Source organism: Podarcis liolepis (genome assembly GCF_965112155.1).
Source record: "Podarcis liolepis genome assembly, chromosome: 3".
NCBI classification, from domain to species: Eukaryota; Metazoa; Chordata; class Lepidosauria; order Squamata; family Lacertidae; genus Podarcis; species Podarcis liolepis.
The window spans coordinates 51723751-51748509 of NC_139557.1; the positions used below are offsets into that span (position 1 = coordinate 51723751).

The following is a 24759-nucleotide window of genomic DNA, read 5'->3' on the forward strand; positions in this document are numbered from 1 at the left end:
GACAAATAACACAAGACCTAGTTCAGACATAACTTTAAGTCAAACCATGGTTTAGTCTTGGGTAGTGCAGCAACAGAAGGACCAGGGGAGCAGCTGTAATCTTCACTTTGAGAACCCACACATTTGCTTGTTCATACTTAGTCATGGTTTGGCTTAGCATTATGTGTGAACTGGATCTATGAAACCATAACTGATAATTATATGATCATTACATATGGAAGTTCTTAGAAACATTAAACACACATTCCTGTTGAAGTGTATATATAAAATTAAAAGGCAGGAAAGAAAAATTTCCTGCAATATTTAAGTAATATACTTTAGTAAAAAAAATTACTCTAAATGACATGAAAGTAACTTGAGAACTAGAAGCTGGCTGCAAGATCCATCTATTTTATGTAGGCAATTACACTTATATATAATGAATGGTTGTTCTTATCTAAACATGTAACTTAAGTGAATTAATTATGTATATTTGAAGATGAACTCAATTCTTAGCAAGGCATGGTACTTTAGTGCTCATGTCCCCATTCATAAAAAAATTATTTCCCACATTACTTAGCAGTATACTTCAGGGGAAAATAGGTTTTTATGATATGCATGTACAGTGCAACATTAATTAAGCATTTCTTTTAGAGCCAACCACACTATACTGGATGGAACAAAGTAAGTGGAGCAAGGTAAGAACAGAAACTTAATACTGCAAATGTGTGTTTGTTTTTGTGCACATTTCTGATATTAGCAGGTGCTCCAATTGCGCAGCAAGCTGCGGATGTTTTGCTGAAGGTAAAAGGACATAAATTATTCTCTCAAATGGTGGACAGGTTAGAGAGATTGCTTTTAAAGAGGTGGTAGGCAATCATCACAGATGAATCCTTTAGAAATGGTCATATTCAGAAGGGAAGCTAAGGGCCAGCTACAGATCTTGTAACTCAATGTTCCTTAGAAACTTGAGATATTCTGTTCCGTAATGGCTCTCTCTAAATGTCCTTGAACTGAGATACGTTGTACTTTTATCTATTTATTTATATCCTGCCTCATTTTTAAATAACCCAAGATTGCTGACATAAGGCAGTGGAATACAATAAAAAACTAAAATCAACTAGACTAAGATAGCAGCATAAAAGTGTAATGACAGCTGTCCACTAAGTCATGACTAAAATCAAACTCCTCAAGCTGCTTGCCTAAAGAGGAAAGTGAGAAAATGGTTTGCCAGAGAGAGCAAAGAGGTGTTCCATGTACTGCTTGCATTGGCCCCACCCACCACAAGCTCATATTGCCCACTACTGTTGGCCCCACACAGATGACCCACAAGGAAATGCAACCCTCACAGAAAAAGAGATCCCTCCCCCCTGCTCTGAGGCCCAATTCCTCATTTCAAGTAGCCTTTCTGCAACTCTGCATGGTCAATAACTATTCTGGGGGTTCCCTTATTTGCTGCATAGAATATCTTTTCCATTTCTGAATGTCATTTTTTTCAAACTTGTCAGGTGGGGGCAGTGATTCCTATCAAAGTGTTTAGGAGGTTTTGAAGAGAATTTCAGAGCACTGCTGAGGAAGGCCTTCTGATTCTCTTTAGGTTCCACCACAGAGGATACTTCAAGCCGGGGCTCCTGTAGTATTTACCCAAATTGTGAAAAGGACAGCAAAGACGAACAGCTAGTTCTCCTTTCCTTTGCAAATCTATTCCTCCCCGCCCCACCACAAATTTCACTCATCAGCACTATTTCATTTAGCGCTCCAAAGCATTTTCCCATTACTATACCTGAATACCTGAATCACCAGGGCAAATATATTCCAGCCTTGGCACCTATGAAACTCAGCAAAGCAAACTCCACACAGGAACAATCTATCAAATGCACTCATTGCATTCCAGCCATCCACAGCTTCCCATGCAGCCACTTCACACTCCATACAAAAACCCCACAGCCCAAGCATCCCAGTAAATCTCCCTGCTCCTACTGGGAATTCCCTGTCTTACTCACAACCTGTGCTTTTCACTTTCTATACATAAAACTGGCTGTCCTTTTCTTACAAGGCACCCTATATTTAACCTCATAACTTGCTAAAAAAAGAAAAGAAGAAAACTTAAATTGATTTGTGGTCAAGGAACTAACTAATGCATTAAGTGTTTGCCATGTTATGTACTGGATTTTCTAAATTTGTTTTCTCCTGTGAGGAACCGTCTACTTCGCTAAGTGCTGATATTTAGACTACCAAAATGTTACCTTGAGATAGAGCCAATACATTTTGTAGCTAAGAGGTTTACTTTCCCCCATTACTGTTGGTATGTTTCATAATTAGTTGCTATAGATCAGATTGGTGTTTGCGGCTCTACACATTCAACTTTCCTCTTTTTAAATGGCAGCTGGACAGTCATTAATTTTAAGTGCTATATTTTATCTATCTTTTTTGGATATACTATGATGCAGTTCTTCATGGCAACACATAGAACTGCACTGATATTCTAACCTGATGAGTCTTCAAGCAACCTAACTTTTGTATTATAATGCAAAGTTTATAACTTCCTGAGCAAATTATACCCACTATCTTCACATTGCTCACAAGATGCGAAACTAGAAAATTTAAATGCTAAAGAAGGAAGTTTCAGTAAGACTGGGTTTTTTGTTAAAAATATATGACTGCCAATCAGAAAAGTATATTAATCTCTTCATATAAAACTCTCATAGCAATACATTTATTTTTTAAAAAACATTGTTCCATATACAAAGGGTTATACTGATGTACATAATGCTGTGATATCCAAAAGGCCTTTCAGGAGGGTGCTTAGATAAGCCATCTGCTACATTGGCTGCACCAGTTATAGTGTTTATCATCTGGCAGCTCAGATGCAGATAACTATATTATGGAATATAAAGATCTGACTCCTCAAAAGAATAGTTTTGGAATAGGCTTTTTAGATATCAAAAAGGCTATTGATGTTTGTTATTATCAAAATATCTGCCTTCAGTAGTCACCTTCACAAATGCTTCCCTGATTTGAATTATGCAAGGAACTCGTTTTTAGCTTTACAATAAATTATAGCATCGTGTATGAGATTAGCAGCATGAAACCAGTCAAGACACACAAAACTCGGTTGCAGTGCTCTGTGAAGAATAATCTTGCCTTGCCTTTTCCAAGCAAGTCAAAACAGAGAGATTGACTGCTATTCTAGTGCCCAAACAATGCCTTGCCAATGCAAAATAGACATTTGTGACATACACCCCAGGCATACAGTGGTGATTTTTGTTGTTATTAGGAGGCCTTTTTTGAGTGGGAGGGCCACATTGTGTTGTGAGGAATGTGCTAACTACAGTGCAAAATTTTAAATGAGGGAGGGAGAGATATATGGCAGAGTTTGAGAGATCTGGACTCTAGTTAGGACTTTTAGCAAATGTCACACAAGCATGCACACAAGAATTATTAGCCGTTTCCTTAAATATGACTATATCCAGCTGTGCTGTCCCTTCTGATGTCTTATCAGGAGAAAGTATCAACAGGAGCAGCTGCGGTGGACATTCTCTTCTTCAAAGGAGGAATTTCTAGCACTGATCCAAATTCACATGCATCTAACCCCAATGGTCCTCTTCTAATGCTTCTTTAGTCACTGAGTACTGAGGGAAATGACTTTTCCCCCTCTCTGGAACAAGTCATCTATAATCATCATACTGGATCAATAATTTTTCTGCATGTGATAGCCATACTCCAGAATACAGGACTGGAGTATAAACAGACTGATTAACTACTTGTGAGCAAATGACTGTAGTAGCTGAAATGGGCATTTTGAAATAATGGAATACTGGGGTGGGGGTACTATTTTAGAATACAAGGACTTATTGGCAACACTGGCATCATATTTTGTATGCATATAAAAAGGTGAAGGTTAAGGAACCCCTGACCATTAGGTCCAGTCGTGACAGACTCTGGGGTTGCGGCGCTCATCTCGCTTTACTGGCCGAGGGAGCCGGCGTACAGCTCAGGGTCATGTGGCCAGCATGACTAAACTGCTTCTGGCGAACCAGAGCAGCGCACGGAAACACCGTTTACCTTCCTGCCGGAGTGGTAACTATTTATCTACTTGCACTTTGACATGCTTTTGAACTGCTAGGTTGGCAGGAGCAGGGACCGAGCAACGGGAGCTCACCCCGTTATGGGAATTTGAACCGCCAACCTTCTGATCGGCAAGTCCCAGGCTCTGTGGTTTAACCCACAGCGCCACCCGTGTCCCTTTGTATGTATATACCAGCATTTATTGTATCTTCATTGCAGTGGGCTACTATGCAAGACCCTTTTTTTGGTTGAAAAGCAGGATGAAAATAATTAACAAATAAAGGAAATGATGAGATCTACTCCATCATGCATAAGATGTTACTGGGCCAACTAAACACTACATACGCATGCACAGATTTGACTAAAGCCATTTGAGAGAGAGAGAGAGAGAGAGAGAGAGAGAGAGAGATGGAACTTCTAAAAATAAGGCATGGGTTTTAAGCATTTACTTACCTTTGTATAGTCTATTAAGTTTCCTTTAACTTGAGCCTGAAACAACACAAGGATAAAAGTTAAAATCTGTTTTATTGTCTAAGGTATTATAATTCTGAGACCGCATGCTTCAAAATTTGTGTCATTGTCTATGAGATTATAATTCTGAGACTGCAGATTTCAAACTAAACAATGGAAAACAAACATATTTCATCTAAAATAAGACACACAGATGGGCTATCAAAGGCAGTTGCAGAGAGAACGCCAAGTGCACCAGTGAACTGGTTCAATCAACTGTTATTCTAGTTCAGCCTTTCTCAACCAGGTACTCTTCAGTTTTTTTAGACCATTTTGGCCATTGGCTATGCTTGCTGGGGCTGAGGGAACGTACAGTGCACAACGTCTGAAGGGTAGCAGGCTGGGGATGCCTGTACTGACTGAACTGTTTCCTGTGCCTGGGAGAAAAGGGCTTCTCTGTGATGACTGTGGAAAGATTATAAGGAACTAAGTCTGCAGTCATAACCCTGCTTAGTTGGGAGTAAGCTGCACTGAATTCAATAAAGCATACACTGACCAAAGAACGTATTCATTAGAATAGATATGGATTTGTATCAAGATAGCAGCTTGAGAAGGGATAACAATCACAACATCAGAGAGCATATCAAAGCTAGTAGGCCTAAAATTAGTCCATCCAGCTGTGTTTTGAGTTGTAATCATATATGCATGAGCAGTTCCTTCCCTCTGCCTTCTCTTTGCTCTGTGCTTAGAAGTAATTAGTTGTTGAAAAACTAAAACTGTTATTTTATTTGTTTTAGTGACAGATAATGCTTGCATATTTTAATAAAATCCCTACAGAATACAAAGCAGAGCAGTGTCAGGCTCAGCGGTGTCTAATACTACGAATTTTGATAATCTTGTTACCTTAAGTGTCATTGTATTTTTATTGTAATCTTCATTTCTTGGTACCAACACTTTATTTTTATTGAACTTAAGCTGTAAATACACAGAAGCAGAATAATATTTTCATTTTATGCATGTTGGTTTGGTACCCATATGTTGGACGAATACACAGACACATATGCCACATTCACTTGTATCACTGAATGGCAAAATCCGATGTTATACTAAAAACACAGTTTAGTGTGACAGGAACAAGAAAAACGTATGTGTTCCCCACCTCTCCTAGGCATGGCTGTGTAAAAGTTTGAAAGCTTTTGCTTCCCACTGTGCTTAACAATGATTTGACATTTTGTCTGAACTAACAAACTATGATTAATGCTAACTATGGTTTGGGACTCATTCCAAACAAACCATAGTTTAACACTAACAAGTTTGTTGGTCTGGGCAAGGCAACAACTTGTGGTTAAACACAAACAGAAGCTAAAGCTTTTGAACTTCTTGTGGCTCCAGCGGAAGAAAAGAGGGATTCACATGAGCTAGAGACTCATTCCTCTCGTGCTAAGCAAATGATGACTAAAGAAGACTAAATATATGAACAGTGCTATTTGCCTACCTCTTCAATTTGCTTAATCCAGGCTTCTCTTCCAATGAGATCTTGATGCAAGACTACAGGAGCAGAATTTAAACTGAAGGCTACAGAATCATTAGAACTTTCATTCAAAAATGGTTGAATGTCGACATTTAGCTGTAAGAAGGAAGATCAAAATAGTTTGTAAAATAAAAGTAGTTCTTCATAGCTAATCCATTTCATCAGTGACTGACATCCCACATGTGTGCAGAGTCTTATATATATTTTGTATGCTTGGCCATACCAAAATCCTTCAACCAATACACACTATTAAGGATTTATCAGGCTATTCCTGCCCCGTTGGTTCAAATCCAATTAATATTACCAGAGTCTCCAACCACAGTACGGTTTTTTAAGCATACTGGAAGATTCTGTGTCTGTGCATGTGCATACAAATGTCCTGTCCTGTGGGAACTCTGTCAGAGCATGCCAAACCACCACAAGTGTGTGCCAAATTCAGCGCTTTACTTTCCCAATAGGAGCTAACAGAAATTATTTGATAATAAGGGAGAAAAAAGTACAATTGCAGATACCAGAGTTAGGGGTTTAAGACTGCTCCCTGACTCTGGTAACCCAACCATTAAGAATCTGGCCTGTTCCTATGTGCACAACCCCACCCTGAGTTTCTTGGTCATGCTTGTGACCTAGCTTTTTACAATGCATTGTTATGAAAGGAAAAATGACACACTACTGGTGCAAAACTCGGGCATGCTTAAATCCCAGTGAAATCAACAGAACATGCATTCAGTAGTAAAATTAGCTCTTCAGGGTTCTTTCAGTGTGCACCATTAAAATCAGTTCAGCTGACTGGCACACACAAGAAACCGGGACTTCTGTGTGATGGCCCTAGAACTGTGGAACTTCCTGTTGACTTGTCCCTTGCCCCGCCTGTACAGGTGCTTAGGCAAGCATGGAGTACTTTCCTCTTCAGTGCTACCTTTAACTGAGGCTGTAATTAGTTTGGGTGTTATGCAGCAATTTCTTAATTATTCTGAGCCCCCTCTTCTCCCCTGCATGCAGTTCTCCTTACCATCCCCCTCCCTAGCCAATTTCAGGAGGTAGGGCATGCAGGCACAGAATTGGGGAGGGAGGGAGCCCTATTGTGTACGTGGATGTCCACTGATGGGGCTGGTTGTGAATAGCTTTTATACCTACAATTTACGTGTGTGTTTATATCTATATCTATATCTATATCTATATCTATATCTATATCTATATCTATTAAGCAGCAGCAACCAAAACCTGCACCTGCTGACTACAAAGCTACGACAGAAAGAAAAGATACGTGTGGTTCTTGTTCATTATATCAGCTTTTCAGCTACTGCAGTAAAAGGAAGAGCATACCTTATGACTCATAGACATGTGCTTTCCATACTTAAATGCCATATTCTGGATCCTTGCATCATGTTTTGCCAATTCCATTGCAGCGTGGCAGCTTTTTGCCAGCAAGGCACTATGGGATAGGAAAACTTGCTCCTTCCACGTTGATATCCTAATGTCATCTGTGAGACCATTTCCCTAGAAATGCAAGAAAGAGTGAGTAGAATATGCTCCAAATCGAGGTATTATTAAACACAACAGTGAAACCACCTACTCTACATGAGACCTTCATATGGCAGGTGAAGCAGAACATTCTGCAGTAATCTTCCATCTTAACAAGTTGATGGAAATTACAGAAACCAAAAGGTTTGAACAACTTTAAGCTTCTATATTATCTATGCACATGCTATTGGTGCCCATTATTAACTGAATATCTTTTCTTTCACAACTGATTCCATTTAACCCACAAACCAAATGTGATTTCTTTATATATCTGTATATTTGAATTATAAAGTCATTGTATTTTAACCACTAGCAACTAATTACCAACCTGCTAATCTAAGTTTATGTAATGAGATGAACATTTACCCAACAGCAACATAAAATTTAAAGGAAAAGATTTGCAAAAGTGACTCTGGAACTATGACTGTGAAAAAGCAGCTGTGGAGGCAGGGAGTTAGAGGAGAAGTGGTGAGTGGAGGAAGGATTAAGCAACTCTCTTCTCAGTGACTGTTTCTCCTCTTGCAATCCCTTGTTTTCCAGAGGAGAAGCAATTGCTGGAGCTTCAAGACACAGAAATTAGGCTGCCTTAATTTCATTGGCCCAACAGCTTCTTAAAAAAGCAAGTCTCTAGCCCTGCTAGAATGGGACGATGGTGGCACTGTGGGTTAAAAAACAGAGCCTAGGACTTGCCGATCAGAAGGTTGGCGGTTCAAATTCCCATAACGGGGTGAGCTCCCGTTGCTCGGTCCCTGCTCCTGCCAACCTAGCAGTTCAAAAGCATGTCAAAGTGCAAGTAGATAAATAGGTACCGCTCTGGCGGGAAGGTAAATGGTGTTTCCGTGCGCTGCTCTGGTTCGCCAGAAGCGGCTTAGTCATGCTGGCCACATGACCTGGAAGCTGTACGCCAGCTCCCTCGGCCAATAAAGCGAGATGAGCGCTGCAACCCCAGAGTCGGTCACGACTGGACCTAATGGTCAGGGGTCCCTTTACCTTTTAGCCCTGCTAGAAAGAAAGTTATGGGGCAAAATGTGCAGATACATTCAAAGCAACTACTGTGTAATGAGAGTAGAGTTGCTACCTTGTCTATTTTCCAGGTACTAAGGAATGCTCCTGTTGCCATTAGACAGCAACAGCACTAGTGTGTGCATGTCCGTGTGGGGGTGATGGGTAGGAGAAAGAGATCTCCATAATAAGGACCAGCAAATCAAAGCTGTCTTCCCAGCATAGCAGAAGCATAAATTTGCCAGGAGTGGTTTTCTTTCTAATTTTGCATTATGCCATGCTCCCCATGGCAGCCACCCCCATCCATTTTGTGATTGGTTAACCCAGAATTCTCCTTTTTTGGGGGGGGGAGAGGAACTTTATGTAAGATAGCACCATAGTCCTTTTGTGACTTGTCTTCCTTGTCTCTTAGCCACCTTGAAGAGGATAAGAAATTTAAGGCTGTAACATGAATAAACGGCTTCAAGATTACTAAAACCTAGGATGCATTTTGTCATTGCCTTGAGGTTGAACCAGAAGGTGGATTTAAAAAATCCAAACAAAAAAAGAGATTGTAGAAAAAGACCTATGTCATCTAAACAATCCTGTTCCTGTCAATTTCTTCAATTAAATTACTTAGAAACAAGTAAGAACTAAATCTGCATGACACCATAATTTTCTAGCAAGGTATTATCTGTCATGAAATTGGTAACAAATGAAATAAAATCCCTCCATTCAGCTCTAATCTTCCTCCCTTGTGGCTACTGCCAAGGAGTGCTGGGTTGCAAGGGAGGAGATAATATGAGACTGATGGGAAAAGTTGTACAATTCTGCAAAGCCAACTTACTGAACATTGTATCAAAATTCATTGCTTTCAAATACACCATTAACTTGCATGAAGGAGGGGGGGAGGAAGGGGGGGAGAGAAGAAGGCAAGAGAAACCACATGTTTATAGCTATATATGTGATGACAAAATCAAGATGAAAACTTCAGCTATGTCTCATCTGACAGTTGTGTTTACTAAAATAACATTTGTTTTGCAAATTTCCTGGATTTCCAGAATGACAAGGAGAGATAAGAAAAGGCACCCAAACAACAAGTCCAATTATTTGGCCAGTGTCATTCTATTCAAAATAAGCTCCAAAGATGAAATGTCGAAGAACTGGTGACTGCATTTGGGACCAAAACTCCTCAGATTAAAAAAGTAGGAAAAAAAGCTAAAAGCATGATGGACAATTAACATGATAGCCAGCTCAGAAATGTGATTTAGTATTATTCCACTTAAATTCCACTAAATCCCAGCCCTCATTAATGCAGAGATAAGAAGCATAAAATTAGTTTTAAAAAAACAATCTACAAAGGAACTTGACAGGGATGGGTTGAAGGGAGCTCACTGGTTCTCAAGTGAGGTACACGTTTATTTTCAATTTCTACATTTATATCTATGCTATGACTTATTTGGGCAACCTAAGCAAGGCCAGCAGACTAAATATGAGCAATCTGCCGTTTTATTGAAAGACTGTGGTTTCCAAAATACAAAGAACAATGGGTGCAAATCTACCAAGCACAGATTCGTTCAGAACAAATCATTTCAATGGGGCTCCTGCCTAAGCAGCCCCTCTCTCTAGTGGAATGTATATTTTCACATGTTGCCACATTTGGTCAAACACCTGCACCAGTGCATCAGTCTGGAATGCCAGCACAAGGGAAATACTAGCACAGCAGTTAGGACGCTCTATCCTGAGCATCCTTTGCTAACAAAGGCAGTTTTAAGATTGTGCCACAAGTTTATATGACTTGATTTTTCAGATGATAAGTAGCAATGATCATTCTTTTTTACATAAAATACCTAAAATGTTCATGTTGCTCTGTGTTTCATCTTAATTCTTTTGGTGAGGTTTGTGAAATTAAAAACTAGCAACAGATTTGGGAACTGCAGTTATAACAACGTCTGTATGCTTGAGTTTTTAAAACAGCCCACTGGAGTAAAAGGCCATTCATCCCAAATGCCACTGCTGGTGTGGAACACTCACACACCCCAGCCTGGGGAGGCAATGAAAAGGTTCTGTCAACAGAGACCTGTGCATGCACACACATACAAGAGCTTGAAGCCACTTTCTCTCAGTGAAATCTTACACCAGTGTTTGTTGCAAGAGAGATTTAGACAGGTGGGGCAAACAACTTGAGAGAAGATGCTGATCTCTGTGATCAGCACCCTTCCTCTTCGCAAAGTGATAGCTGGTTGTAAAAGACCAATGTGATTAGTCAGTCTGAATGATTGCTTAATTCATGCATGTACACACCCAGCTGTGGGACCGCACATGAGGAAGCGGCGTGAGTGGAATAATTTATAATGGATGGTGCTACTTTCCAGTGCTGGCCTATGCAAAACCTACTCATAATCTGCAGAGACCTCTTACAGAGTACTATATGGATCCTAAGCACATTATTTAGAAATAAATTCCACTGGAAATTCTTTCTACAAAATGCATTTAGAAATGGAGAGCATGGTTGACTTTCCTCGGAATCCATGTTAAGTATATTGCGGCAACTCTGACATTTCAGAGTTATGTTATCAAACCACATACCCTATTTCAAAGATGAAAGAAAGAAAGAAAGAAAGAAAGAAAGAAAGAAAGAAAGAAAGAAAGAAAGAAAGAAATCCCAACTGGGGTGGGGAACTCACAGGGTACATTTTTGGCTACTGGGAAGGATTTTTAAAAGGTGGCAGTATGATAGCAAAGAGCATAAAAGAGCATTCTAAAATATAATCTAAATATATGTTTAAGTCATAGCCAACATGGTCTCATTCGGATTAAATCTTGGAACAAGGGTTTAGAAGAGATGTGGGGAACCTACAGTCTGTGGGCCAGGAGGGTCACTCCAACAAACCTTTTCCCATACCATCATCAGCTGGTGAGCTCACTGCTGACACACAAAACTACTCCCTTTTGCAAAGAGGTTTCAGACACCCTCATCCCATATGAGCCTCAAACAGGGATGTATAGGATATCTGAAAGCATTCAACTGGGAAGGGAAGAAAAAAGCTGCCCTTTGAAAGCACTGCCTACACACAGGACATTTCCCTTTTATAAAAGGCTTGCTTACACACACACACACACACACACACACACACACACACACACACTTGAGCCACAGGAGCATGGGGTCTGTTGAAGACTGTTTGCAAACAGCAAAAGTGTTTCCACACCTCCCTGCACCTACTTTGAAGACCCAACAATTGGAACTTCAATATGTGATGGCAGTTGAATGACAGGTGGATGGCCTCACCCACTTGTCAAATTTGCCAGGAAGTGGAGAGATAAGCATCTGGCCCAATGACCAGATAAGGTTTCCTTCCCCTTGTTTAGGACCTGGGAGCAGGGAACGGTGGAGTGGCTCTTCCTGCCTCTATTTCTCAACTTCTATTTAACTCCTTTACTTGGTTTTGTGATGTGTTACTGCTGCTAAGCCTACTTAAAATGAATCTAGGTATGCTGCTAAGATCCCTTGGATATCCCTGATTAAAACCCACAGCTTACTCATGATCCTTAATCATGGCTTGCAATGCTTGCCAACAATTCACAACAGTTAGTTACTGTCAGCTGGAGATAACTTTAAATATTTACGTATCCCAGTTTCATGTGCCTTCATAATCCCAACCCAACTATCTTAATTTATCCCAGTGAAATGCAACTACTGGGACTCATATGCAAATATATTATTCTCTTCAAGGCTACAGAGAAAAAGGTACAACAATTCTTTGAGAACTTCAAAATGAAAAGCATGGACTGCTATATTCCTACATTTTAATTCTGATAAACTGCAGTGTGTTGCATGTACTACTTGGCACTACAAATGTCAGTTAAATCTAAATCAGAACAATGCACAGACTTAAAAAATTGCCATTTGGATCACTCACTGTTTCAGCTATAAGTGAGATGATTCAACAATCTTTATTTTCCCATCTGTGTAGGAAAGAAGCCAATAAAATTATGAGTCTTCAGCAGCAGCAACACAGTTACCCTGCAAGCATCTTGCATGTGATTGATGTCTCACTTAGCAGATGTCTTACTGCTTGTTGAACATGACAGGACATATTTTATTGGTCTATTAATACATGCCTTTGATGTTTGTGATGAAAAGGGGCTAGAGTAAATGGGTCCATAAAACACACCCCGGAGTGCCTTAATCCTTTTATTTTACTCAAATTCCAGAGAAAACCATTTTTAAATTAAAAGAGGGACCTGTCCGTCCATTACAGAACGCACCTTAAAGAGCAGAATATACCCAAGGGAGGGAAGTAAATGAAATGGGAGTAAATTGTTTCCTTGCTACAATGTTATTTAGGGATGTACTTCAGTTCAGATGTGCCTTCCCTTAAGGATCACATGCTCATTGCTTCTTGAACTCCGTCATTAGAAGCACTCCACCACCCCATCGTCCTCCTCCTTTGTCTTTCTTGCAAGGGGATTGGAGCGTGACTGAAACTATTGTCTTATTGAGCCTTCAGAAGAATCTGAAACCAGGTGAAAAAGCAGCCAGGCCAGGGCTGTTTGGGAGCATGGCCACTATGAAAAAGAAACACTGATGACTAAAAAGAAATAGGGACATCCTGAAGCCACACCTGATGCAGCTGTTTCTAGGCAGGGCTAGCCTTGCATTTCAAAAGTCTTCCAGTAGCCATGAGGTGGCCAGTAATTCCATGCAGGCAAGTGGGCAGGTGGAGGAGGGACGGATCTCTCCATCCCTTCCATGGCAGTCTACTTGGTTTCCATGCTAGCTGTGGAGGAAGAAAAGTCCCTTCCTCTGTGACCAGCATAAAAATGAAGCAAGCTGGCAGAGGAAGGATGGATTGCTCGCTCTCTCCTCTGCCAGTCTGCTTGATAGATAGTTTTTCTTTTTTGGTAGTGTGTTAACATGCTAGCGGTCTGCATTTCCATCCTGGCTGCAGAATTGGGGGCGGGGGCCTTCATTTGCAGTCAGCATAGACACAGAAGCTACTAGGCTCTTAGCAGGCTAGTCATATATTTTGCAGGCTAGTGACTTCTGTGAGCTTATCTACAAGCCTTGAGTATATATTTTTTTCAGGCTGTAAGTGGAAGAATTGAATTTCGCCATTCTCCCCACAAAATACATATAACATGTCAGAGAAAATTCAACGGGAGATAACATACTATTACATTTGGAAAAGATTTCAAACATTTGATTCACCTACCTACTACCTGAAATGGTACAACCCAATAACTGAAATATCATGAGGAGTTTCTAATTTAATTCAGTTTGTTCTGTCAGACTCACACACCACCTTTTTTAAAGTGGGAGGGAAAGAGTGATTTATGCACACACTCTGAGTTTCGTAATTATAGGAACTTACGTTTTCCAAGTTTGAATTTTCATAATATATCCCTTGTATTAATTCACCAATGGCACTTGACATGATCTCTACCACCTGAAAGGGGGAAAAAGAAATAATTGTTTTAAGTGGGTTGATTAATTACAGAGATGGTAGAGTGCACCAAACTGAAAGAGCAAAGGAAACATTAATAAAAGAAAATCTCTAAGTTGGAGCCTTGTGCTTAGCATTTCCTCTTCCCACTACATTTCAAGTTAATGTAAACAAAAGCAAAATAATATATATTTTAAAGTATAAATTAAATAAGCTGCCAGTTATGTACACATTGCAAGATCCTCTGGAAATTGTTACAAACTCAAAAATTTATACCCACTGCAAAAAAGTCAAAGAGTCCATAAGCAGTTCTTTATTATTCATTTTCATGCATTGGAAACATACTGTAGTTGTATTAAGTGTCTGCCCTGAGGGTCAACAGCAACACATGTATTGAAACTTTCACCAACATGCAGCTGTTCATATGATATTTAGAAAACTATTATCTTTAGGGTTCTCAGTTGTTCACATTGAAAAGCTGAATCAAATCCAAAATTTAAAAACCAGCCATAGTCTCACTGGAACTACTGGAACTCCCTTAACTGGAACAATATACCAGAATTTACTGTAATATATTCAATGCAGGCGTATCAAGTAGGCACACCTTAAGGCTATCCTGCCTGCTCACCGGTTTACTCTCTTCGGTGATTAATTTCCTATGTATATAGAGCTGTATCAGATTCCCCATCTCCCTTTCCTAAAATTTAGCCCATTTGTTATTGAATTAAAAAGACTTAGTTTCAGTTTTTATCATTCTTGTAACTGAAGACAGCATGGCCAACAATAAAGTCCCCAAAAGCAACACAAATAAACCCCTTAACATTCTTGGTGATCCTTCTTATTGTTTTATTTGCAAACCTCCACCAGCCTTACTATATTTAGACGGCAATCCTATGCACATTTGTCTGGGAGTTAGCATTATGGAACAGAACGGGATTTACTTCCAAGTAAGCATGCACAGATTGCACTCTTAGCCTCTTGCACAAACTTATGTACACACTTAGGCAAACAGTACCAATTAAATCCTTTTCTTAAAAAAAGAAGACGCCTAGGAACTAATTTGTAAGGCCTATTTTAAAACAGCCTTGTTTGGGGAGGGGAAAAAATAGCCTTGCCTGTTCAGTAATCAGATACTTAAAGAAATATTGTAGCAATATGAGCTGCAGGGGAACTGAAAGGACAATGATCCTACAGTGTTAACCCAGATGTGTTGAGTTATTTAAGTGGGGAACAGAGAAAATGAGGGGCATTTTTTGGGAAGGTATCAGATAAGCCTTATGCCCAAATCCAGGAGGATTGTGTATCGCCAATAGGTCTATGAAAGCCTGTAACCAAATGCTCAGTGTCAGATTGTATTACGGTTTATACAAGCAACATCTCAAGATTTCTCTGATGGCTGGGACACATAATACAGATCAATCACTCACTAAAAAATATTATGGTTTGTGAAACGGTTGGAGCCCAGAGACATGGCAGTAATACGAAGAAGAAGAATTTACAAAGACACTGAGTCCTACCTCTAAATGTCAAAGTGATAGTATGAGCTTTAACAATGCATCTAGCTGTGAATAGCCAGAACTTCCTCCCCCCTCTCAAAACACACATCCAACCTTCTCTGAAACTCTAGACAAGACACAACTCAGCAAAAGATCCTTTACTTCTTATACACACATATAAGGAAGTGGCAGGTTTTCACTAATTTCAATGTAATTATTTCTTGAAGAATCAGAATTTTTTTTTCTGTAAACATATATAAAACATCAAAATCAACACTATATGAAATTCATAGGCACACAATATACTAAACTGTGCAATTACTTCTTACACCCTAAGAGCACTTCTTGTCATCTGCAATGAATCTTTCTTGCAATAAAGCTACTGTTTATACATCCATAGAGTACGAGTCTATAAAAGGTTTCACATAAATACAATTGTGTTTTGCCCCTTAACAATCACCCTCTAAAGTTTATCTTCTCAGCAGCCTTGTTTAATGGTCACTAATGTCCTACTGCAATCATAACACTTAACTCTGGCTTAGGGATCAGGAGTGGACCATAGGTCCCTATGTTCTCAGACCCTTCATTCATGCACACGTTCCAACCCCTGTCTCTCACTCCTCTTTCAGCATGGCATTATATAATCACTAGCCTCCACCAAAGAGAAATCTGATGCTCTCCTAACTCCAGTTCAGAACAGTGGTCCACAGTTGGCATGCCTGCTTTCATGGCCTTCGCGCTATGATATACTGTAGGGTGTAGGACCACAAGCAGATTTTCCCCAAATGGTTGAAGTGATTTTACAGGTCTACACAGGGGCAGAAGAACTTGAACATGGTCTGGTCACTGATCAACAACAAGTTCAGCTCAGGTGTAGCATTTGTGCATCCAGGTGTTCCACTCAACAACTGCAGACCACAACACCAGCTGCACCTTCTGAACCAATCCCAAAGGAATGCCAACATAATCTTACGCCTGCCCTGTGCCCTGCTGAGTCTATGGCTGAAGTGATATTTGAACTGAGGACCCAGAGCTCGTACTTTTGGTTACTGTACTACACAAGGTCATATACTTCTTTCCCTCTCCACTTCCCCGACCATCACCAGTGCTCCAAGTTTAGAAAGATGCTTCTGAAATCTGAAATATTCAACAGTATAGTAAGTTACTTAATCAGAACTTTACACCTACTAGATAAAGGTTATATAAAATATGAAAAATGCTACCTTCTCAATATTATTCATAGCATGATTAAGGTGCCAGGTAGTCTAGTGGTTTTGGCTTTGTGTTTTCACCATAGTAGCCTGGGTTTAATTCTCAGTCATGGCAAATCACTTCAGGGAGGAGCTAAAGCTCGGATTCAATCCCTGGCATCTTCAGGTAGGTCTGGGAAAGACTCCTGTCTGAAATCCTGTAGAGTCTACTGCAATTCAGTGTGTAGACAATACCAACGGTCTGGCTCAATATAAGGCATTGTTTCTTAGGTCTACAGCAGGGATTTTCAATCTTTGAACTTCAGACAACACTTGTTCTCAGAGTTGTGATTTGGTAAATTTCTGCACATTAGGTTTTTAGGATCTGCACCATTTGTGCAAAGTGCTGCCCAGGTGAATTGGACCTCAGTATTGCTCTGTATGAAAAGCTCAGTCCAGATCACGCCCAACACTGCCCTGTAGCTGCAAATATTAAACAATGATTCAGAGTGGTAGGCAAGCTTTCTTTCATGGAACCTGTCCATCATTTATTTTTTCATTGAGGATCACACCCCAGAAAAAAATATGAGAAAAATCCAGGTTTTCTTGGAGCACAATTTGAAAACCACTGTTGGAGGACTATGCAAATTTTTGGGGGGCCCAGAATTATCAATCAAGTACATAATCTGAATATTGCCATCATAGCAGGACAGTTAGACTAATATAACACCATATTTATGTTGCATTGCCAATCTAGTAACAACTGTCTATAAAGATGGGGGTGGGGAGAAATTCTCTGAGCAACATTAGCAGAATATAGCTTTGGAATACAAGAAAAGGCATCTTACAGCTAAAGAAGGGGAAAAACCAGATCTCTGCAATATTTCAATAGCTATTGTATATTTTTCTCTAAGCATCACTGAGATTCAGGCTGTGTAAATTATCATTTTTGCTATTGTCTCAGTTGGGATCATCTGGGCGACTCAAATGATTTCCATTTTCTTCTCCCTGCCCAGCCCCTCACACACACACCCCATCTAACTGTTTGGACAAAATAGTTACATCAAGCAATGAATGCAGCCAACCAAACTGTGAGCAGCCATCTTAAAGGCTGCAAGTACTTGAAGAATAAATAGCTTTTAAGAGCCTGAACAGGACAGGAGGGAGACAACATGCTGGTATGATGGAGCACTTGCACTCCTTAAATAATCTGAAAAAAGTTAGCATTATATGGAGAGCAAAAAAAGATACTCTGTGTTCATATGTCACAGAACGAAGAGTTTGAAATAACAAGGGGAACTTGAGAAAGCAGTGGATTGAGGCAAAAGTGTCCTGGGGAATTTCTTTTTAACTGAAGAGAAATAAAGGAAAAACGTTACAAGGGATGAACAAGAAAACTGCTTGTGCTGGACTCCTAAGTTCCAGATAGACTTGCTAGATGAAAGCACACTTCCCATTTCCAACTAACCATCTATTTGTTTGAAAGAGAGATGTTTTAAAAGCAGAATTAAGCTCTCTGTGATCATGCCTAAAAATCAATTCACCATTAAGATAGAACTTGCTGGGTTTTGGGGAAATGCTATTAGATACCAGTAATTTGACGACGACGACAACAACAACAACAACAGTGTGAAGCTGCTTTAAAGGGTCTCATTCAAGTTGCCTTCTCAAGTTGCCAATAACTTTGCTTCCTTGCTTCTTAAGGATATGTTTTCTTTTACTCTCCTAACCTACTGCTTCAGCAAGGGTGGGAAACTGCAGCCACCTGAGTCTTTCTGAACTCTGGTCTCTCCCAAGTCACAGCCTGTACTGGCCCAGCTTCACACCCACCACAAGTGTTTTTGCCTGAATAGAATGTATCCTTGAACACTGGTAATGCCTATTTCTCTGGATGGAGGGCAAAGAGGGGTGTGTATGTGTGTGTAGAAGCCTACTGAAACAAATACAACATTTACATCCACTGCTCTTCCCACATGCCACACACCGCTGGCATGTGGCCCTTGGAAGGTTGCACAGAAGTGAATGAGGTCCTTGAGCTGCAAAAGGTTCCCCACCCCAGGCTTAAAGCTTTGTCACACACTACTTTTTATTCCTTGGCTGCCTGTCCAAAGGGAATTGCCTCTATAAGACCAGATTAAAAATATTTTTGTAAATAAAGAATAAATGCACTTAATAGAAAAGCACAAGTGCAGAAATCCCCTAGTGCAGAAACTTGCAATTTGTAGACTGTGCACTCCATGACCCCAGTGCTGAAAAACAGGGCTCCAATTAGAATTTTGAAAATGCACTTGAAAAGTTTCCAGACACAAACAAAACAAAGCCTTTATTATTTATTTTGTTCACCTCCAGACTTTAGCTGATTTGTTAAGTAAAAGCCTGAAGTGGACCTTTACAATTATAATCTTGTCTGGCACGGTTCTTACATCTTCTTGGAAATGTAGAACTTGATATGTATCATTGCCATATTGATATAGTAGAACTCAAGGCAGTAATGTATCAGAGATTTAGTAAGCATGTGAATTATAAGATTAGTATTAAACTGTTGCAATAAATACTGTCTTATGTTTAATGATCTTCCAGGAAGTTTCATCTTCTCAAGGGCTTTGCCCCCTATTATGACTTCCTATCATAATGTGTAAGTTTTCCTCTAGGTCAATGAAATGAACCTGCACCAGCAGATAAAAAGTGTGTAGTGTCAACAGTGGAATAGACTCCCACAAGAGGTGGTGGGCACTCCTTCCCTGGAGGTTTTTAAGCAAACGTTGGATGGTCATGTATGAAAAATTGGGATTCTTGCATTGTAGGGGATTGGACTAGATGACCCTCAGGGTCCTTTGAACTCTATAGTTCTGTGCTTCTGTGTAAATAGGCTCACTTGGTACATAGGAAGCTGCTTATACTGAGGCAGACAATTGGGTTCATCTAGCTCAGTATTAAGGGACGCAGGTGGCGCTGCGGGTTAAACCACAGAGCCTAGGACTTGCTGATCAGAAGGTCAGCGGTTCGACTCTCCGCGACGGGGTGAGCTCCCGTTGCTCAGTCCCTGCTCCTGCCAACCTAGCAGTTCGAAAGTACGTCAAAGTGCAAGTAAATAGGTACCGCTCTGGCGGGAAGCTAAACGGCGTTTCCGTGCACTGCTCTGGTTCACCAGAAGCGGCTTAGTCATGCTGGCCACATGACCTGGAAGCTGTACGCCGGCTCCCCCGGCCAATAAAGCGAGATGAGCACCGCAACCCCAGAGTCGGCCACAACTGGACCAGGGGTCCCTTTACCTTTAGCTCAGTATTGTCTACATGGACTGGCAGCTGTTTTCCAGGGTTTCAGGCAGGGATCTTTCCTAGCCCAACCTAGAGATGCTGGGGACTGAACCTACATATTGAGGCTTGCTTAATACTGATCAGTTTTACAAAAACTCACAAGGAGAGGTTAGGGATTCACCAGATAATCCAAGCTTTTTTAAATTAAATCTTTTTATTTTATTTGCTGCAAAAAGAGAGGTTGTCAGGCACCTAGGAGGTCTCACCAACAGAGCTGCATTCAGCTTGTGGAGTCACAAGTTTAGCAGGCTTGGTCCCATATCAATAAATAATGTTTAAGGCCGAAGAGCCATTTAGCACCCAATACATTAAACAGAAGTGTTTGGGAAAGGGTCACAGCTCAGTGTTCTGCATGCAAAAGGTTTCAGGATCAATCCCTGGAATCTCCAAGGGAAGGCTGGGGCAGCCTTCTGGAGAACTGCTGCCATTCAGAGCACAGAACACTGAGCTAGATGAACCCTCTGTCACTTTTTTCCCATTAACAAAATGGAACATTAAGTCAACATTAGTTAACAGTGCTTGGATCCCAGACTAACATAAAAGGCACCTCAGAATGTGGAGTTCAATGACGACAAGATTTTGCAAGTTTTATTCTGTCAGTTTCAGTCTGTACAGAACAGCAGTACATGAAGAATCTACTTAATTATAGTCCCCCTTCCTTAAAACCTGAGTCAAGAAAATATTTTAAGACTTCTTACACCATGAAGCAGGAAAATGCATTACAGATCTGTCTGTCCCTTCAGAGAACAGGTGATCAAAGACATCTTAATCTTTCCTATTAGTTGCTTCTCAGGAAGGTTCTTAGTTTGGCACTTAAGCATTTGCTGCAGTAGTAAAAACAATCACATACAAATTTATTACTTTTTTCCTGAATACCAAAGCACCATTAAAAACCATTAAGAAGACGCAGAATGCTCTCTAGGGAATATTTATCTTCCCTTTATGTGCTGAACGGGTGGGAAATTTATTCAAGCAAGAACCTCAGTAATCAATTGAAGTGAATATATATATATAAATGTCTGTCTGCCTGTCTGTCTCCCTCACACACATCTTTAATCCATAGTGCTAACACTAGATTAACAAAAGTAAACCCTTTAGAAAAAATGGAGGTGCCATTCGTTTGCCTATAATTCATACATCTCATTTTAGCACAAGTTTGGCATAGGACATTCATTTTCATTTTAGTGATGAGCCACTTTTTATCACCATCATTCTCATGCACTGGAGTCTACTTTAGACATAGGATAATGGGGGTGCTCCTGGATTCAGTCCTGAGCCCAGATTTCTGCAGTGGCCATTCCTGGAGATGTCTAATCTGGCTACAGTGACATATTACATCCCATTTGGATCACTGTAACACGCTCTATATGGAGCTGCCTTTGAAAACTACTCAGAAACATTAACTGGCCCAAAAAGCTGCAAGCAGACTGTTGACCGGAGCTGGTTATAGGGAGCACACGACACCCTTGTTAAAAAAGCTCCACTGGCTATTCAAAGTGGTGGTTATGGTCTATAAAGCCCTACAAGGCTGAGGTCCATGCTATCTGACAGACCATGTTATTCCATATGAACCTTTGTCTTTCTCTATGAGATACTATTGACAGAACCTACCCGGGTTCTTAGCTCTTCAGGAGACACCCTTCTTTCATTCCCACAGGCACATTTGGTGGGAATGCAGAAGGTAGTCTTCCCGGTGGCAGATCCCAGACTTTGGAGCTTAGGGCAAGGAAACAATCTGGAAGATGGCTTGAATGCAAGTGGAGGAAAACTCTGGTTGAATGCAACTGAGCACTGGTGAGGGCTCATCATCGAGCCTACCTAGTGGCAGTGAAGGCAGCAGTACCACCTCTCCTCATATGAATCAACCCAGACCTTGTGATCATCATCTGAGGCCCTTCTTTCTGTGTCTCCTTCACAAGAGGTCTGGAGGGTGGCAACCAGACAACAGGTCTTTTCTGCAGTGGCTCCTTGTTTGTGGAATGCTCTCTCCAGAGAGGTTCGCCTGGCACCTACATTACATCTTTAAATGCCAGGTGAAAATGGTTCTCTCCCACCAGGTGTTTGCCTGATAACGTTCTATGCCTTTTTAAATGTTTGTGGGAGTGGGGGGCTATTGGTTTGTTTTTGTATGTACTTTGGATTTTCATTTTGTATTTTTCTGTTGTGAACTACTCTGGGATCTTTGGATGAAGGTCAGTGTACAAATTTAATAAGCAACAACAACAAATTTAATAAGTAACAACAACAACACTCCTTTCCTAGAGAGGCTAGACTTGCTCCTTCTTTGTTGTCCTTATGCCAGCAGGTGAAACCTGTTTTAATCTGGCATGTTTTGGGGAACTGGCTGCTTTTAAGGAATGGGCTCATGATAGTATGCTGTACTGTTGGTGTTTTTATCTGAATTTTAATAGATCTATTTTTACATTGTTTTATTTTTTAACCATACTCTGTTCTATGTCCTTAGTTATGTGTGTTTTACCTGTATTTTTAAAATTTTTGTAAGCCACCTTGAGTTCTGTGAAAAAGGTAGGATATGTACTGTATATAAATGGCTTTGATAGCCTATTTGTATTGGGCTTGAAGATTGACTGTTTTTGCTGGCTTATTATTTAGTGCTGAAAACAATATTACAGTGCATCATTATAACACATCCCAAGGTGAAAGATTTAAGGTAGTAGGGCTGAGAAGGATGTCTGGCTGAGACCTGCCAGTAGTAATGGGAAAACAGGACTGTGCTAGACAACCCACTAATTTAAATCTGTATATGAGCTACTTTCACACAGGTTTCAGAAACAAGACTATTCCTAGATCAAATGATACCTTAGGCAAGGAGTATCTCTCGCCCACTGCTCCACAATTGGTTCATCTTTTGAATACTCTCTTATTATATTTGGAGTTCATTTCACAACTTCTGAGGCATGATTTGTATAACAATAAATTTGCACATACATCTGATCACAATTACAATCCATTTATTGAATGGATACTGAAACTGTAAAATTCTGCACATTTTTTTTAGGTTCACAATGCTATCTACACAGGTCAGTGTTGCCAGCTTTACAAGTGCAGATGAACCGGTTGCACTATTCATTTCAGCTGCTGAGTGTATAGTTGAGTAGACAGCCCATGACAGACGCCCCAGGCAGTCACCTGGGTCTCCTGTTCCTAAATTCAGCCCTGAACAAGAGATCCAAATCCAAAGTTTAATTCTGGGCAAGTTACCAGTCTATGCATAGATGGGTTGTTGTTGTTGTCTTCAGGCAGAGTTACACAGTCCTCTTTCTGAGAGCATCTGGCAAGGTGGAGTCCCAACAGTTATTACTCATTTTGCTTCTCTCACAACATATTCCCATTTTTATAGGAGGAAAGTTCCATTCAAGTTTCTATATTGAAACTGTCAATAAAATTATGATAGTGTTATGTTGGCAATGAAGGTACCAGTGATCTCATGAGTCTGGTATATTGTGAAACAATCACAAACATTTTGATTGCAATTCATACTGTCCAAAGTTTTAAAGATACCAATGGAAAATCACCCATTAGGGAGTGTCTATTGTTATGAATATAGAATCTACAATAATGTACAACTAGGAAGAACCAAAATTAAGTGGGTCTGGAAGCTTAACCTTTGGTTCTATCAGTTTCAAGGGAAACTATAACTACTATACAGAACTGCATCTGAAATCCTTCTCAGCAATGAGCATCACAGGAGAATACCAGCTTGAATCCAACAAAGCCCTAGCACTGGCAAAAGTCACTTGCTTATTCAACAGGGCAGAGTTGTTTCTGATTTCTGTCAATTATTTCCCCCTTCTCACCCCTTCACACAGTATCTAATACTATTCCAGAGGATCCCTCATCACTTAGAAGCAGCTTTTCAAGGGGCAGAGGGGCTGCAGCAAGGAGGAGGAGGAGGTAAGAAAGTATGTTCAGCAAACAGAACTGTTCAAGCATCAAGCATCTAAGACTTTGCAAGACTGTACTTTCATTGTTCACAGTTTGCCCCCCAATTCTTTTTTCAGGACAGAGGGTGGTCTTATACAAGCAGAATCGTATCTGTATAATGAAACTGCTGATAAAACTCAGCTATTATTGACACTGGGGGGTGCCAGCATACTGTGCTAATTACAACTTCACCACTCTAGTCCATTTATCAGAGAGAACTGCTTATCTTCCCATTTAAATACAGGGATATTAGAATAGCTCTGTTGGATCACGCCAATGGCTCATCTAGTCCCACATCCTGTTCTCACAGTGGCCAGCCAGATATCCATGGGAAACCTACAAGCAGGACCTAAGCACAGCAACACTCTTCCTTTTGTGGTTTCCAGCAATTGGTAAATTTAGCCACTACTACATTTATGGACAGAAACTTAAGATTACTTGAAATTCACCTAGGTCAAACAAAAATAAACTTCAAGTCAAAGCTGGTATGCTGTTATTGTGAACCTTTTTTGTATTAAGAACGATAGGTAAAGGACCCCTGGATGGTTAAGTCCAGTCAAAGGCGACTATGGGGTGTGGCACTTTCTCACTTTTCAGGCTGAGGGAGCCGGCATTTGTCCACAGACAACTTTCCTGGTCATCTCGTCAGCATGACCAAACTGCTACTGGTGCACAGAGGACCATGACAGAAGCCAGAGCGCACAGAAACACCATTTACCTTCCAGCCATTTACCTTCCAGTATTTATCTACTTGCACTGGTGTGCTTTCAAACTGCTAGGTTGGCAGAAACTGGGACAGAGCAATGGAAGCTCAGCCCAATGTGTGGATTC

The 24759-nt window shown here is 40.4% G+C and overlaps 1 protein-coding gene across 2 annotated transcripts in view; it reads right to left on the bottom strand.

Moving 5' to 3' along the window:
- The window catches only part of PDSS2 (decaprenyl diphosphate synthase subunit 2), a 74511-nt gene that overhangs the window by 3097 nt on the left and 46655 nt on the right, over nucleotides 1-24759 (bottom strand). The window contains exons 4-7 of one of the 2 annotated variants that reach the window (XM_083497702.1): nucleotides 13909-13983; nucleotides 7352-7525; nucleotides 5993-6124; nucleotides 4501-4536 (exon numbers count right to left, since the gene is read on the bottom strand). In XM_083497702.1, the coding sequence (XP_083353828.1) occupies nucleotides 4501-4536; nucleotides 5993-6124; nucleotides 7352-7525; nucleotides 13909-13983 (417 nt within the window). The remainder of the gene's footprint in view (nucleotides 1-4500; nucleotides 4537-5992; nucleotides 6125-7351; nucleotides 7526-13908; nucleotides 13984-24759) is intronic. The other variant, XM_083497703.1, reaches the window with a different exon arrangement.